This window comes from Geospiza fortis, unplaced genomic scaffold, assembly GCF_000277835.1.
Source record: "Geospiza fortis unplaced genomic scaffold, GeoFor_1.0 scaffold10, whole genome shotgun sequence".
Taxonomy (NCBI): domain Eukaryota; kingdom Metazoa; phylum Chordata; class Aves; order Passeriformes; family Thraupidae; genus Geospiza; species Geospiza fortis.
Window position 1 is genome coordinate 209,846 of NW_005054326.1, and position 12,948 is coordinate 222,793.

At 47.3% G+C, this 12,948-nt stretch overlaps 1 protein-coding gene across 1 annotated transcript in view; it reads left to right on the top strand.

The window, feature by feature from the left end:
- The window catches only part of CACNA2D4 (calcium voltage-gated channel auxiliary subunit alpha2delta 4), a 116,313-nt gene that overhangs the window by 98,094 nt on the left and 5,271 nt on the right, over positions 1 to 12,948 (top strand). The window contains exons 31-34 of the mRNA XM_031057045.1: positions 4,852 to 4,922; positions 5,769 to 5,844; positions 7,622 to 7,674; positions 8,611 to 8,666. Coding sequence (XP_030912905.1) covers positions 4,852 to 4,922; positions 5,769 to 5,844; positions 7,622 to 7,674; positions 8,611 to 8,666 — 256 coding nt within the window. The remainder of the gene's footprint in view (positions 1 to 4,851; positions 4,923 to 5,768; positions 5,845 to 7,621; positions 7,675 to 8,610; positions 8,667 to 12,948) is intronic.

Consider the following 12,948-nt stretch of genomic DNA (forward strand, 5'->3'; position numbering starts at 1 on the left):
GGAAGGGAAGGGAAGGGAAGGGAAGGGAAGGGAAGGGAGCAGCACTTTTGAGTGCTTCTGAAGCCAAAGAAGGTGTTCTTCAGGAAAGGAAACTGAGGGGATGGTAAGAGCAAAATGCTAAAGGCAAAAAATGAAGATAAAATAATTTAAGTAAATTGGAAACAGGAACACACCTATAGAATTGGAGAATTTACTGGACTTGCAAGGGAAAAGGCTCAGAACAGAAATAATAATAAGGTGTGTGGTTCCACAGCCATTTCTAGGGAGCTGAAGGGGTGCAAGTTTGATGTGACATCCTGTGCAGCTGGGTAAAGTCAGTACTACCAGCCACAGCATGGTTGAGTTACGCTTTTCCATTCTCTGATAAATTCACCATAGAGCTTCTTCTTTCAAAATAATTAAACCCCATAGTTCTGGACATCAGAAAGTGATATGTGGAAACAGTCTCATAAGCTACAAAGCAATAAGTCAATAGTGAGAGTGGGCTTAGAGAAGAAGTGGGAAATGAAGGGGTTTTGTTACTGACAGAATTGTGGAGTTTCATTAAAATTGCCATTGTGCTGCTCTTAACAAATGCATTTCCAAAAGGCAGCAGGTCCAATCCCAGAAATTACTTTCTTCAAGACGTGACAAACTGGTTGAAATGGAAATTAAGGTAACAGAACTCCTGGTGGATGTGATTGGCACCAGCAGCACAGCTTCCAGAAGGAAGAAAACTTATCAGCTATAGTTGTTTGAAAGCATGACAAAATCAGGAGATAAGGGAGATTAGATAACCTGTTGAATTTCAATTCTCTTCAGCTTTGAACCGAGTTCCTTACAAGAACCTGGTGAAATAGTGAAGCATGAAGTAGTGACATTGATCTCAAAGTAGCTGGGACAGAAGGGAAAGAAGAATTTCTAGATGGCTATTCAGATGGAAAACATCAGCTATATGAGTGCCATGGTTTCCCACCTGGGCTTGGGTTGGTTAGCATATTCAGCATGGGCTGGCAAAAGAAAAAGGTGAGACTGTGCACTCTGCAGGCACTGCACAGTGAGTTCAGAGAGGCTGAAATTCTGAGAGTCACAGAGCAAAACCAGTCAGCAACACAAAGGCACCAGGGGGGATAAAGACAGACACCAAGGGGAGCTTATTGCAAGGGATACCCAACCTCTTTTCTGTAGGAAAGTGAAAAGTGCCCTACCCAGCACACTGAATAGTCTGGTAGAAGTGTCCCTTCAATGATGTGGTGTGCCAAAAAACAAAAAAGCAAATAGAACTTGAAGACTAAGGGAGGGAAATGCTGTAAAAGTTGCATTGGCTCCCTGCTGTGGGTGGCCAGGCCAGGCCCTACTGAGTTTTTGTGATGGGCTGGTGGTCTTAGGAATTGCTGTTTTCTTCTCTGATGCCTGTGGCATTTTCAAAGACACTTCACTGACTCCTATGACGTGTCCATCAGCTACACACTTTAGCTACCATGTCACCTGTGTGACCTCAGCACTGTATGTGTCCATCAGCTACACATGTCACCTGTGTGACCTCAGCACTGTCCTCCTGGGCTCTGCCTCAGTACTTTGCGCTGCATCTTATGGAAAATAGGTTTTTCCAAAGCTCATCTCTGAAAGATCTGATTAGCAGAAATGTGGCATTATGGTGGATTTGGGTAAATTATAAACATTATCCACATGCCTCCAAGATCAGGCATTTTGGCAAGCACCAGAGCTGTCCTCCTCCAGCTTTTGCCTTCCCTGACTTCAGAGAGTTCACCATTGCTTTTTTTTTTTCTTTATCCTTTTCCAGTTACTGTTTTTATTTCCTGGTGACACCATGAGTCTCCACACCATTAAACCCTACAGGGAACTCAAGACAGCACTAAATCAATATCCTGGGTTTCCTAGACGCCACCTGGATGTTGCTGCGTGGATCACCTGCTGCTGTGTTGCCTTCCCTGTCTCATTCTGTAGTCTTTCCTTAAGGCATCCCTTAAAAAATACCCCAAAAAATCCTGTATCTGGGTTTTTGTGGGTATTTTGGCTTTTCTGCCTGCCAGAGCTGCCTGCTGCCTGCACCTCCTTCCCTGGGTGAATCAGAGCAGCTTCCCACAGGAACAGGGTGAGGACAGCATGGCTCAGGCTCTGCTCTCCTCTGCCCTTGGCATGGGGGATCAGGGTGAGGGATTGGCTCTAATAACCTCTGTATGAAGGCAGCAGGAAGCTTACTGGCAGTTGGAAACCACCATGGAAAAGGGACTCAGGATTTTAATGAGTGACAAGTTGGAAGCTCCCTGCAGGATTACTTGGGGAAGAATGGTTAATCTCTTAATTCGAGCTAATCTCCCCATCCAGTCTCATCCCAGAGGGAGCAAAGAGTTAAAACACAGAGCCAGGAGAAGGGAGTGAGTGAGGACCAGGTGCTCTTGGAGGAAGGGAAAATAAGTGGCAGGGTCAGGCTGTGCTGCAGTGAGGGCTGCTCTGCTTTTTCTGTCATGTTTGCAGCCATGGCCCCACAGCCACCCCTGAGGTTTTAGCTGCTTCTCCCTGCCAGTCATAGGCACAGCTGTGGATCCCAGATCTTGAGCTCCCTCCGCCTGCTGCATCCAGATGTTCCCTCTCTGACTAAACCTCTTTTTCTAGGATTGCTGCCTTCTGCCTGAGGCATTTTGCAGAGGATGTCTGCAAGCTCTGCCCAGGTGGGACTCCAGGAGCAGGGTGCAGAGAGACAGCCAAAAGCCAAGATGCCACCAGAGCTCAGAGCTTGTGGAGAAGCAAGGGCTGGCTCTGTTTGAGCCATGCTGGAGGAGGAAGAGGCTGCCTGCCTGCCCAAAACCTGGGCAATTTGGCAGATCCTGTTTGTCTACAGCTTCTGAGTGTACAAAAAGTGTAAATTACTCAATGAGCCAGCAAAGCATGGATGCATGTGAGCAGTGATGTAGCTTTTGAGTCACATGTGTGCTCTGGGTTGCATGTCTTTGCTGTGCACATGTGCCTGCACACTCAGCTGCAGGGGAGAGTGACACAGCGTGTGTCATGCAGGATGTCAGAGCAATGCTTTGTGCTGTCAACCTCTGAAATGGCAAGGGCCTGTGGGAACTGGCCCAGGGATGGGAGTAAGGAGAAACACAGCAGAGGGATGCCTAGGAGAGCAGCAGTCACTGGAGGAAGCAGGATGTAATGAGAGTTGCTTTACAAAATGGGACAGCTTTGGTTTCTGCCTAGTGATGCTTTTCTGTGTTACTGCCTGAACAGGGCACCTAAAGCAGCAGCAAGCTTTGGGTGCCGAGTTTGCTGTTGGAGACCAGTTTGCTGATGCCTTTCTGAACACACTCCCTGGCCATACTCTCACTTGCACTAATAGCTGCTCATTCTTAAACCTATACAAATGATGTCCTGCACGGAGAAATTCAGCCAGACATCAGCATCTCTTGACAGGATGGGCCTCATTTACAGCCTTGCAGTAGCCCCCTCTCCTTGCCCCACTGCCTGCAGCTTGCACTGTGTTAAATCTCACTGCTGGGTCTGCAGACTGGTATTAAATGGAAGCAGCTGGCCTCTTCACCACCCTAATCAGATTGAAAGAGCGAGGGAGGTGAAAAAAGTTAGCGGTTGCTCAGGCACATTGGACTGTCTGAGACGATTACAGCCTAAATGCTTGAAGGGGAGTTGATGTTATGCATCAATTTGTACAGTGAAATGACTTCTAAAGCCTTTTGGGAAGAGGCTCATAACCATGTACCACAACTGTTAGATGATTACCATGTGATCTTAGGTAAATCTGCCTAAGGGTTTGGACTTTTTTTGTGGAAATGTCCCACTCAAATAAATGAAGTCATCTGTCATGTGCTAATACATGCTAAATGACTGCTAGCCTATCAGTAGAAAAGCAAAACATCCCAGACTGTGTGAATGCTTCCATAACACATGGGAGCTATTTACTCTGTCAGGACCTATGAGCCAGGAAAACAGACAGAGGACAGCTCATATCTGCACTTTTATTATTTACAAACATTTCATTTACTTGCCTGTGAACAAAGCAGTGGACTTGACAGGTTTGAAGCATTTTTGCAATATATTTGTCATGATTTAGTAATCAGGAAGGCCAGAATTGTTTGTTTGGGGAAATCTTTAAAGCAGCAGTTAGCAGATTTGAGATTGGGTCCTTATTTGAGGTTATTGACTCCAAGGCATACATGGAACCAGAGGGCCACCAGCCCCACCTTTAGTTTGGGCATGCAAGCAGAACTGGGGGGTTGTTGTCCCCCCAAATGCAACTTAGTTCTAGCTGTGCCAGTGCACGGTATGTAAGCTACAGGGATGGATGGCTTTGTGTTGTGTTGTTTGGGCCACTGCCTGCTCAGAACTCACCCAGCAGTGAGCTGTAATATTGCGTTTGCTACCTAAAGAAATCTGTACATCACACTCGTGCATGGTGGGCCAGTTCACCTAGGGCAGCAGGAGAGCAGAGTTTTCCAAAACTGCAGTGCCCATGGGTAGCAGAGAGGCTCAGATGGAAGACTCAGCCATTCCAGAGAATATGGATTCCCAATAACCCACGAGAGAGTCCAGGCTTCCAGTGATTCAGCATGCCTGGGTCTCTGCAGCTTGAGAGTCTGCCTTTTTCTGACAAGCCACAAGGACTTATGTGGGCTAAATCTTTTCCAAGCGTGGTAGGAATGGTACAGGATGCCCAGCTGGTGTTGGGGGAAGTCCTCCCTCAAGCTTTCCAGCCAGCCAAAGGACAAAGCTCAGCATTGCCTCCTTACAAAAACCTTCCTTGTGTACAGCAGCCTCCAGACAAGCTAGATCAGCTGGAGCCATCGAGCATTTGGAAAATTTACAATTTATTCTGTTTTTCCCTTTTTGTGCTTGCAGACTGGAAAATTTTTTGGTGCAGTGGATGGCTCAGTGATGACCCAGCTGCTAAACATGGGCATGTTCAGGCGGTAAGTGGGGGATCTCCACGCTGTACTTCTTGTTCTTTGCTGCTGGGTGGGTCAGAGCATGTTGGTCCTTCTGAGAAGCACTTGGCCAGGGAAAATGCACATGCTGGTGATGCTGGTGACTCTCTTACCCAGACACAAGAGCTCATTTAGCTACCTGCCCCATCTGCTGACTGGCTCAGCCGTCATCAGTTTCATCACACACTGTTTCTCCTCATCTCTTGCTCTTCCACCTGCTGCAAAGCACAGAGAGAGACAGAAACTTCCAACCTCTGTGTGGCCAGAGAGCAGCTGCTTCTCTGTCTTTTCCAGGGCATGATGTTATGGGAAACATTTCTTGGCATTTTGGGTACAGAAGTGCTTCAGTTTCTCCTGCCACTGGGAAAGCCTTTCTGGGGAGTGGTTGTCAGAATGCTCCACAGATGCAGCATTGCAGTGGGCTGACCACATTTCTCTCTCTCTTAAAAAAAATTCTGTTCATCTCACTCCACTCCCTCAGCCAATGTCAAAAGAGAGTTCAGAGTTTCAGTGGCTTGAAAACAGGAACTAGAGGGACCTGAGGTAGTTACAATTATAATTCCTCTGCTTCATAGCTTGCTTTACTCACTGTGTGAAATTAGGGACATATTTCCTCCTGTGTTGACCCAGTTACATTATTCCAGAGCCTGTATTTCTTGCTCTGCAAGACCCAGCACTGGCCAAACAGCAAAGACACGTGTGAGCAGGTCACTGCTTTCCTGAATCCAGGAAACAGTTCATACCTGACATTTTTGAGAAAAAGCTGACGTGTCTGTCCCGTGGGGGACATTGCTTGCTTTTGACTGCTTGCCTGTTGTGTTTTGCTTGCAGGGTGACCATGTATGATTACCAGGCCATGTGCAAGGTGCCCTACCACCACCACAGCGGCGCCCGGCCCCTGCTCAGCGTACGTAGCTGTCGCCATGCTTCCCCCCCTGGCTGGGCTTCCTCCTGCAGGGCAGCTCCAACATTCCCCAAAAACTTCAGGAGATGTTTGCTTTCAGGATGGCACTGTCCAAACTCACCTCAGGCAGATTCCTGAAGCAGTGGTGGCCACTGATGTTGGTTTCCAGTGTGGCTCTCTATTGCCTTGTAGGATCTCACTGAAAATTGGAAGGACCAGGGAAAGAACAGGAGCTAAACTATGGCAGGTTCTCCTGGGAGCCAAGCAATCAGCTAGCAGCTGAAATGAACAGGAATGCTTTTATAGGACATGTTTTACTCAGCTCAAGAAGGAGAGTTGCAGTGTCAGGGAACATCTGAGGAAAACTAGCAGTCATTGGGGAAGGATGAGTGAGCCTGGAGCAGGAGAGGGAGAATGCTGGTAGCCCAGGGAACAAAGCACAGAGTGAAGGGTTTTTACCAATACCCAAAAACAACCTCTCTTTAGGCTGATACAAACTCATACTCCAATCCCACTCCACCTTCCTAACCTTACCTCAAACAGGCAGAATAAAGTAACTACTCAACACTTAGGCCACTTCAAACTTCTTGACACAACCCTAAACAGGGATGTGTTTGTTACTGTTATGATCCTTTGATCCTGGAAGGAGTGCAGGAAGTACCCTTACAGTGTGACATTGTAATTTTTTTTCCAGTAAAAGAATTTTCAACAAAATATTGCCTTTTACAACATTCTTAGCAATAACACTTTTAACAATGCCTGGTTTGCAATGGCTATACTTGAGCTGGCTAGATATCATATGGTGATTGTAGTGAAAATATTTGCTTGATTATATCCTCCAATCCTGATCACTGAAAGAAATGTCACAAACTATGAGCTGCCAAAAATGAGGTGAATTTGGAAGAAAATAAAAAGGAGAGCATTCAGCCTCCATCTCTTATCTTCCCCTCTTAGCAAAACCCTTAAAAAGGAAGCAATCAAAGAAAAGTCAGTTTTTCATATACAGACATAACAATCAGTCAAATTGCCAACCATCTCTATATTTTACTATTTTCTCATTTATTTTGCCTGAAGAGAAATCATCAGTAATGGAACATTATCCTGCATCCTGTGACTGCCACATCTGTTTTGGGTTTGAGGACATGGGCGTGATTATGAGAGGGGAAGATGAAAATTAGATGTGGTAACCATGAGGAAAAGAAGCAGCAGTATCCTCTGCAGATGAATTGTTCCTGGGATAATGCTGGATTTCCAATTTGTAGCTGAAAAGCAAGAAGATGATAGAAGTCATGCCATCTTGAGGAAAAGCTGGATGAAAGCACAGTGAAGCATAATCAATCAATGGCAGATAATACTAAATCCTGGGCAGTGCTGTCACTTGTCCCAGAAACACCACTTGCTCTCAGAACACAAAAGCATCCTAAACTGGTGGTGTCCCATTTAGCTGTGTTTCTCTCCTGCTCTGAGCTCTGAAGGTCATCCACACTGGAGAGAAATCATCAAGCAATTACATCTTCAAAGTCCTTCATACATTCCTGATAAACTCCCTGACCCTCATGGGGAGGGGGTGAGGAGGTATTATTAGTAGCAGGGCAGCTCTGCTGGCTTTTGATGTATTTTGAACATTTTCCAGTGATGCCCAGACCTTGTATTTCCAGCCTGTCTTCAAGAGCTCTGATCAGTGGAGGGACTTGGTCTAAAACGTGGGGTCCTGCATAACAATTATAAGTTCTCTGACCAGCTCCTTATGGTATTTCTCATTTCTTCTTTTGTTCTCCAGCCAATTTATGCCTTTGTAGCTGCAGTGAAGTGGCTGATAAGTGATTTCCTCATGTGAGTACCAAAAGATGGGGGTGTTTGGGAAGTTCAGACCAGGAGGGGCAAGAGCTGGGAAAGCTGCAAGTGGAAGCCCCCACGTAGGGCTTTGCTGTCAGCCTTCTCCTGACATTCAGCTCTGCACTGTGCTCCTGGGGGACAGAAAACTATTACTATTGCCATTTTGAGAGGCAGAGGCCCACAGAGGGTCTGGGATTTACCTGAAATCACTCAGTACAAAGTGCCTGAGTCAGAAATAGGACTTGGGTCTCCTGGGGCTCTGTGCCGATCCTCGGTGCCGAGTGCTTTGCCCGTGAGGAGCGAATGCACATCTTCCTCTCACGGGGGGACAGGGCTGAAGGCAGCAAGCCAAGCAGCTCAGCTGTGAGTGCCAGGCAAGGAGGGAGAGAGGGGAGGCTCTCCTCTGGGTTTGGTTCACCTCAGACTTCTGGGGTGAAGCAGAGTTCAAGCTCAAATTAGCATGGAAGTGCCACTGCTCAGCTTGCTGGGTGTGCGAAAGGGGAGATGTGGTAAAGGTCCAGCTCTGAGGGTTTTAGCCTGCTGGTACAGGACATTTCCATGGAGTTACCTCCAAGCAGCCAGTCTGGGCTTCTGATGGCCATCATGCCTGCTCCTCAGGTGGGTCCTATCATGGCTGAATCCCCTCCCAGCCTCAGGGGCTGCCATCCTCATTCCTTCCTTCACTGACAAGCCCCTTGCACAGGAAAAAACCCATTCAAATCTTCCACAGCACAGATCCCACAATACAGAGCTACATTCTAGCATGTGGAGAGGGGAAAAAAATTAAAAATCTAAAAAATCAGACTTGCACTGCCAGAAATTTGTAGTAAACATTTTTGAACTGATACTCACTGGGCGACAGGGCCATCTCCCTGACACCTGCATCCTTCCAGGCTGCTGAAAAAGCATCCTCTGTTCTTGCTCTTTTGACAGCTTCCTTTTGGAGTTTAACATGAGTAGCTTCTGGCACTCAGACAACTTGGCAGATGGTGAGTACACAAGAGTCCAGCCACCCCATAGCACGTGAGTGTTGCAGCCACTGGTGACAGAAGAAACTGTACAGGGAAGCCTGGCCTCTGCAAGGAGCCTGCCCTCTGCCCCACACTCTTTACTCCACAGACACTGGAATGCAGCTTCCAGATCCCCCATCTCCCCCCATTTCCACCCCCCTTCCAGGCTGCCACAGCACCAGGATGGTCAGGGTGAGGTGTGTGCAGCTGGGAGCACTCTGGGAGCTTGCTCCCCTCAGGGTAATTTGCTGAGGAGAGAGGAGACACTTCTTTCTGAGGACCCCTACCCCATGTGCAGTGGGATGAGAGAGGCCATCAGCTGCAAAAAATTTCTGTTGGAAATCCTTCCTTCCAGTCTGCTACAGGACAGGACAGAGCAGGGGTGGAACAGCAGGCTCTCCAGAGCCTAGCAGAGGTCCCAGGAAGCCAGACAGAAACCTCAGAGTTCAATAACACACTGAGGTCTTCTCTTACCCAGTGGGCCTACTCAGGAAGAGAGAAGATGGTGGCACGTGGTATTGCATAGCACCAGAGGGGGCTGTCTGGCTTGCAGTACAGTGACCTGACCTGCAGCTGAAGTGCTGCCTGCTGGAAACACCCCAGGAATCTCTGCAGTCCCATCCCAGCCCCTGCAGGCAGGGGGGTGTTAATGGCCCTGAGGAGACTCAGAGGGGAAGGGGAAGTGTGTTCTGCACAGCCAAGCAGTGGCTGTAATTAATCTTGCTAATTATTGATCACTAGTAGTGCCTTTAGTGGAGACAGTGGTATCTTCCACGCCAGCTGTGGGGCTGGGTCTTCTGCACTGAATTCTCCTGGCATAATGGGGAAACAGTCATTTTTTGAAAGCAAAATTTCCTTCTAGAGGAGGAGGTCTGTGGGTGCTGTATAGGTCTCGCTCTCCTCCTCCAAAGAGGTGGCAGTAGAAGCTCAGCTGTCCCCTGAGCAGCCCTGGCTGCTGTGTAACACACATCAGGGTAGCAGGAGTGGTCCCATGCAGAAATTGGTGAGGAAGAGTCAGATGAGCAGGTGCAGTACTCATGGCAGTTCAGGAGAGACTGCTCATTCAGAGGAACAGGCAGGGGGGGCTTGCTGCGGCTGCAGTCTGATTTAGTCTGTGCTTGAGGAGAGCAAAAAGGGAGGGGGGATGTCACTGCTGTCCTGCTCATCACCATTTCCTTTTGTGCTTCCTTCATCTCTTTCCTACATCACCTCCATGACTGCTGTGTGCAAATTCATGTCTCCATGTCACTGCCATCCTGTGAATCTGTCACGTGTCTCCATCATCACTCTGTGTCTGTGTGTCATGGGACTTCTCCAGCCAAGGCTGTCTTCCATCACTGTAAGTAGAACCACCTAATAGTTAAAAAAATAGAATTAACTAGAAATTCCTGGGCTAGGAAAGACTTTTTTCCACCCTTTGTACAGTGGGGGACTTGCAGAAAGGCATGACAGGGCCAAGGCAGAGCCTGGCTCTGTTTCCCTGCTCTGCAAAGAAGAGATGCCGTTGCTCATTTAGCTGGCTGAGCTGGTGATTGAAGGTCTGTCACTGAGAAGTTGATAAAAGAAGGAACATATGAGTCTCCTGAGGAGCTGCAGTCACAGACAGCATCATCACTCATTGCTCTGGGCTGGCTGGGCCTGTGGCCCCTGTTCCATGGCATGTCCTTCACTGTGGTTCCCAGCTGGCCCATTCTTTTCAGCTGCTATTCCCAAACCGAAGACCAACCTGTGCCTTCTTGCAGGAGAAACTACACAGGTCTTGTAGACTGTAGTTATTAAGAAGTAACTTAAGTCTTCTTTTGCACACACCATGGCTTAGCTCCTTCTGATAAATCCCAGCCCAGCTCTGGGATAATGCAGGAGGACTTTCAAGTGGTTCAACTGATAACTCATAAATCCGCTCCTACAGGCAAGTTAGAAATTCCTCCAAGACAGAGTCCAGACTGTGGCTGTGTTTGTATCTCCCTGCTTCCATATCTAGCTTGTGTTTGCCAATTTGCTCTCTGCCCAGCAAGACATATGTGTGAGACAGAGATGGAGAAATAGAGACAGTTGGAATGTGTCTGACTGGATGGAGAAGAGGAAGAGCAGGAGAGGGTGTCTGCAGATGAAAAAAAAGAGTGTCCATGTGTGTGGGGGAGTAGCAGGGTGGAAGAATGCTATTGGGGCTGGAAGAAATGGATTGCACATGTTGTTAAGAAGGGGCTGTAGATTTTTGCCAGAGATGTTAACATTTTCTTGACTGCACGCCAAGGCTGGTGTATGTGAAAAATATGAAGCGAAGGAGACATTTTGTGAGAGAGAAATTGAGCACACACATTTTTTCCGGGTTATGTGCAGAGGAATTAATGATCAGGGATCTAATGCTCTCCCTTGCCTGACTGTGTACCTCTGGCTCTGCAGCACTGAGCCTATTTCTGCTTCCCAAGTTCTCTTGTTTTTTGGGAAGCTGAGACTTGCTGTTGGAATATGGGCGTGATGCATTCAGACTGCACTCATCCTACAAATCTGCTTTTCAGAGGTGCTGAGAAGATATGTTTGCTGCCACAGATTTTTCTCTGCTCTCAGCATCTCAGTTTCTCTCTGTGTCTATAAGGGCTTCTGCTTTTGTGGACATCAGCACAGGTTTGAAAGCTTTTAATTAAGCCAAAAATACTTCCAGCCAAGGCATGCAGCCTAGAAAGAACTATTTCTAGAATTCCGTAGATCATAAAAGTTTCTCTTTTTTTTACTCCATGGTAATGTACTCAGAAGATATTTTACAAGATAATTGGTTAAATTCTATGTTTTATATTGGTAACTAAGTGGCAGATTTTGTCACATGTGCCAGAGTAAATCCTCTGACTCGAGTGCATGATTTATGCTGGTGGGAAAGAATTCACAATCTGGCCTCTGTAGTTCATAACAAGGCACAGCAACTGCTTTTGCTGCTCAGAAGGATTGGTTGCCAAATGTCTGACAAAAGTCTTTCTGGAAGTGCAGATGGTAGCAATGACAGCCTGGAATTAACTCACTCTTTGCTATAAAGTTTGCAATTTGTTATCAGCTCCTCTGGCTGTTTACTAATCCCTGACCAGCAGACTCTGAGGCTGCTGATAACATTTTGATGTCCAGTATGTGCATGCAGAGGCTCAGCCTGAGCCTTTTGCTGATGATGTACATGCTACTGGGCTTCTCTGAACCTCTCAGTGCTGCTGCAGCTGCATTGCTTCCCAGCAAATTAAGTGTCAGTAGGCTTAAGCATAATCTCTCTCATAGGTCTTGTCTCTGTGCAGGAGTTAGATTTTAAAGCAGCTTCTTTTCATTAAGCTTGTGCCAAAAAAAAAAAAAGGAAAAAAAATAAAACCAAACCAAAACCCTTAAAGTCTGTGCAGGCCACTTCTGCCAGTTTAAAAATATGCCTTGGTGCTGGCCACGTTTATCCTGGGTGTGGTTCATGCAGGCTCTTTGAGTTTTCCCTTGCAGGGCCTGCTTCTCCAAGCCCACCACGACAGCCCTCATCCAACACTGGCTGAGGCTGAGAGGCCTCAGATCAACTTCCATTCTGCATTTTCCAAGCTGATGGTCTCATCCACCCCTCCCTGCACCCTGTCCTTCACACCACTGTCCTTTCTACTGCTTGAACTCCATCTGCTTTGATGATGTTATAACAGGAGCTAGTAAAGGATGTCACTCTCTACCAGGGACAGGGGAAAAATGAGGTCCTGATGTGTCAGGGCTCTTCGCCACTCATGACATGAGCCACATGTTAAATTCTTGCAAGCAGTTTGCCCCAACTTTATGAGGTCACCTTTGTGGTCATCACAGTGATTCTTCTGAGCAAGAAGAACATTCCACTGCCAACAACTGTGCTGCAGTGGCAGTGCTGTAAATCCAGGGCAGCTCAACAGGACAGTGATGGCTTGTGGCTCATGGATCAATGTGTGGACTTGCCACAAGCATGTCCCCAAGAAGGGCTGTCCAGCCTGGCCACCTGCTTCAGGGTTTGGAGCTGCTTTCCCAGCCCCCAGTACAGAGAATTAAGGCTGAAAGAAATGCTGCTCTGTTTCTCACACTCCTTTAGTCTTAGTTTGGGGACTTTTCCTGGCCAGAATACACTTAACCAGCCCTGCAGCTGCTCAGAGCCAGAAAGTGTTTGCAGCTTCTCTCCTTACAGCATAAACGGGGATATTTTGCATGTCCCATCTGAAATGTCTGAAATTCACCTCAGAAACAGGGTGTTCTGCTCATCCCAGATCTCCTCAGGACTGGCAGGTCCTGC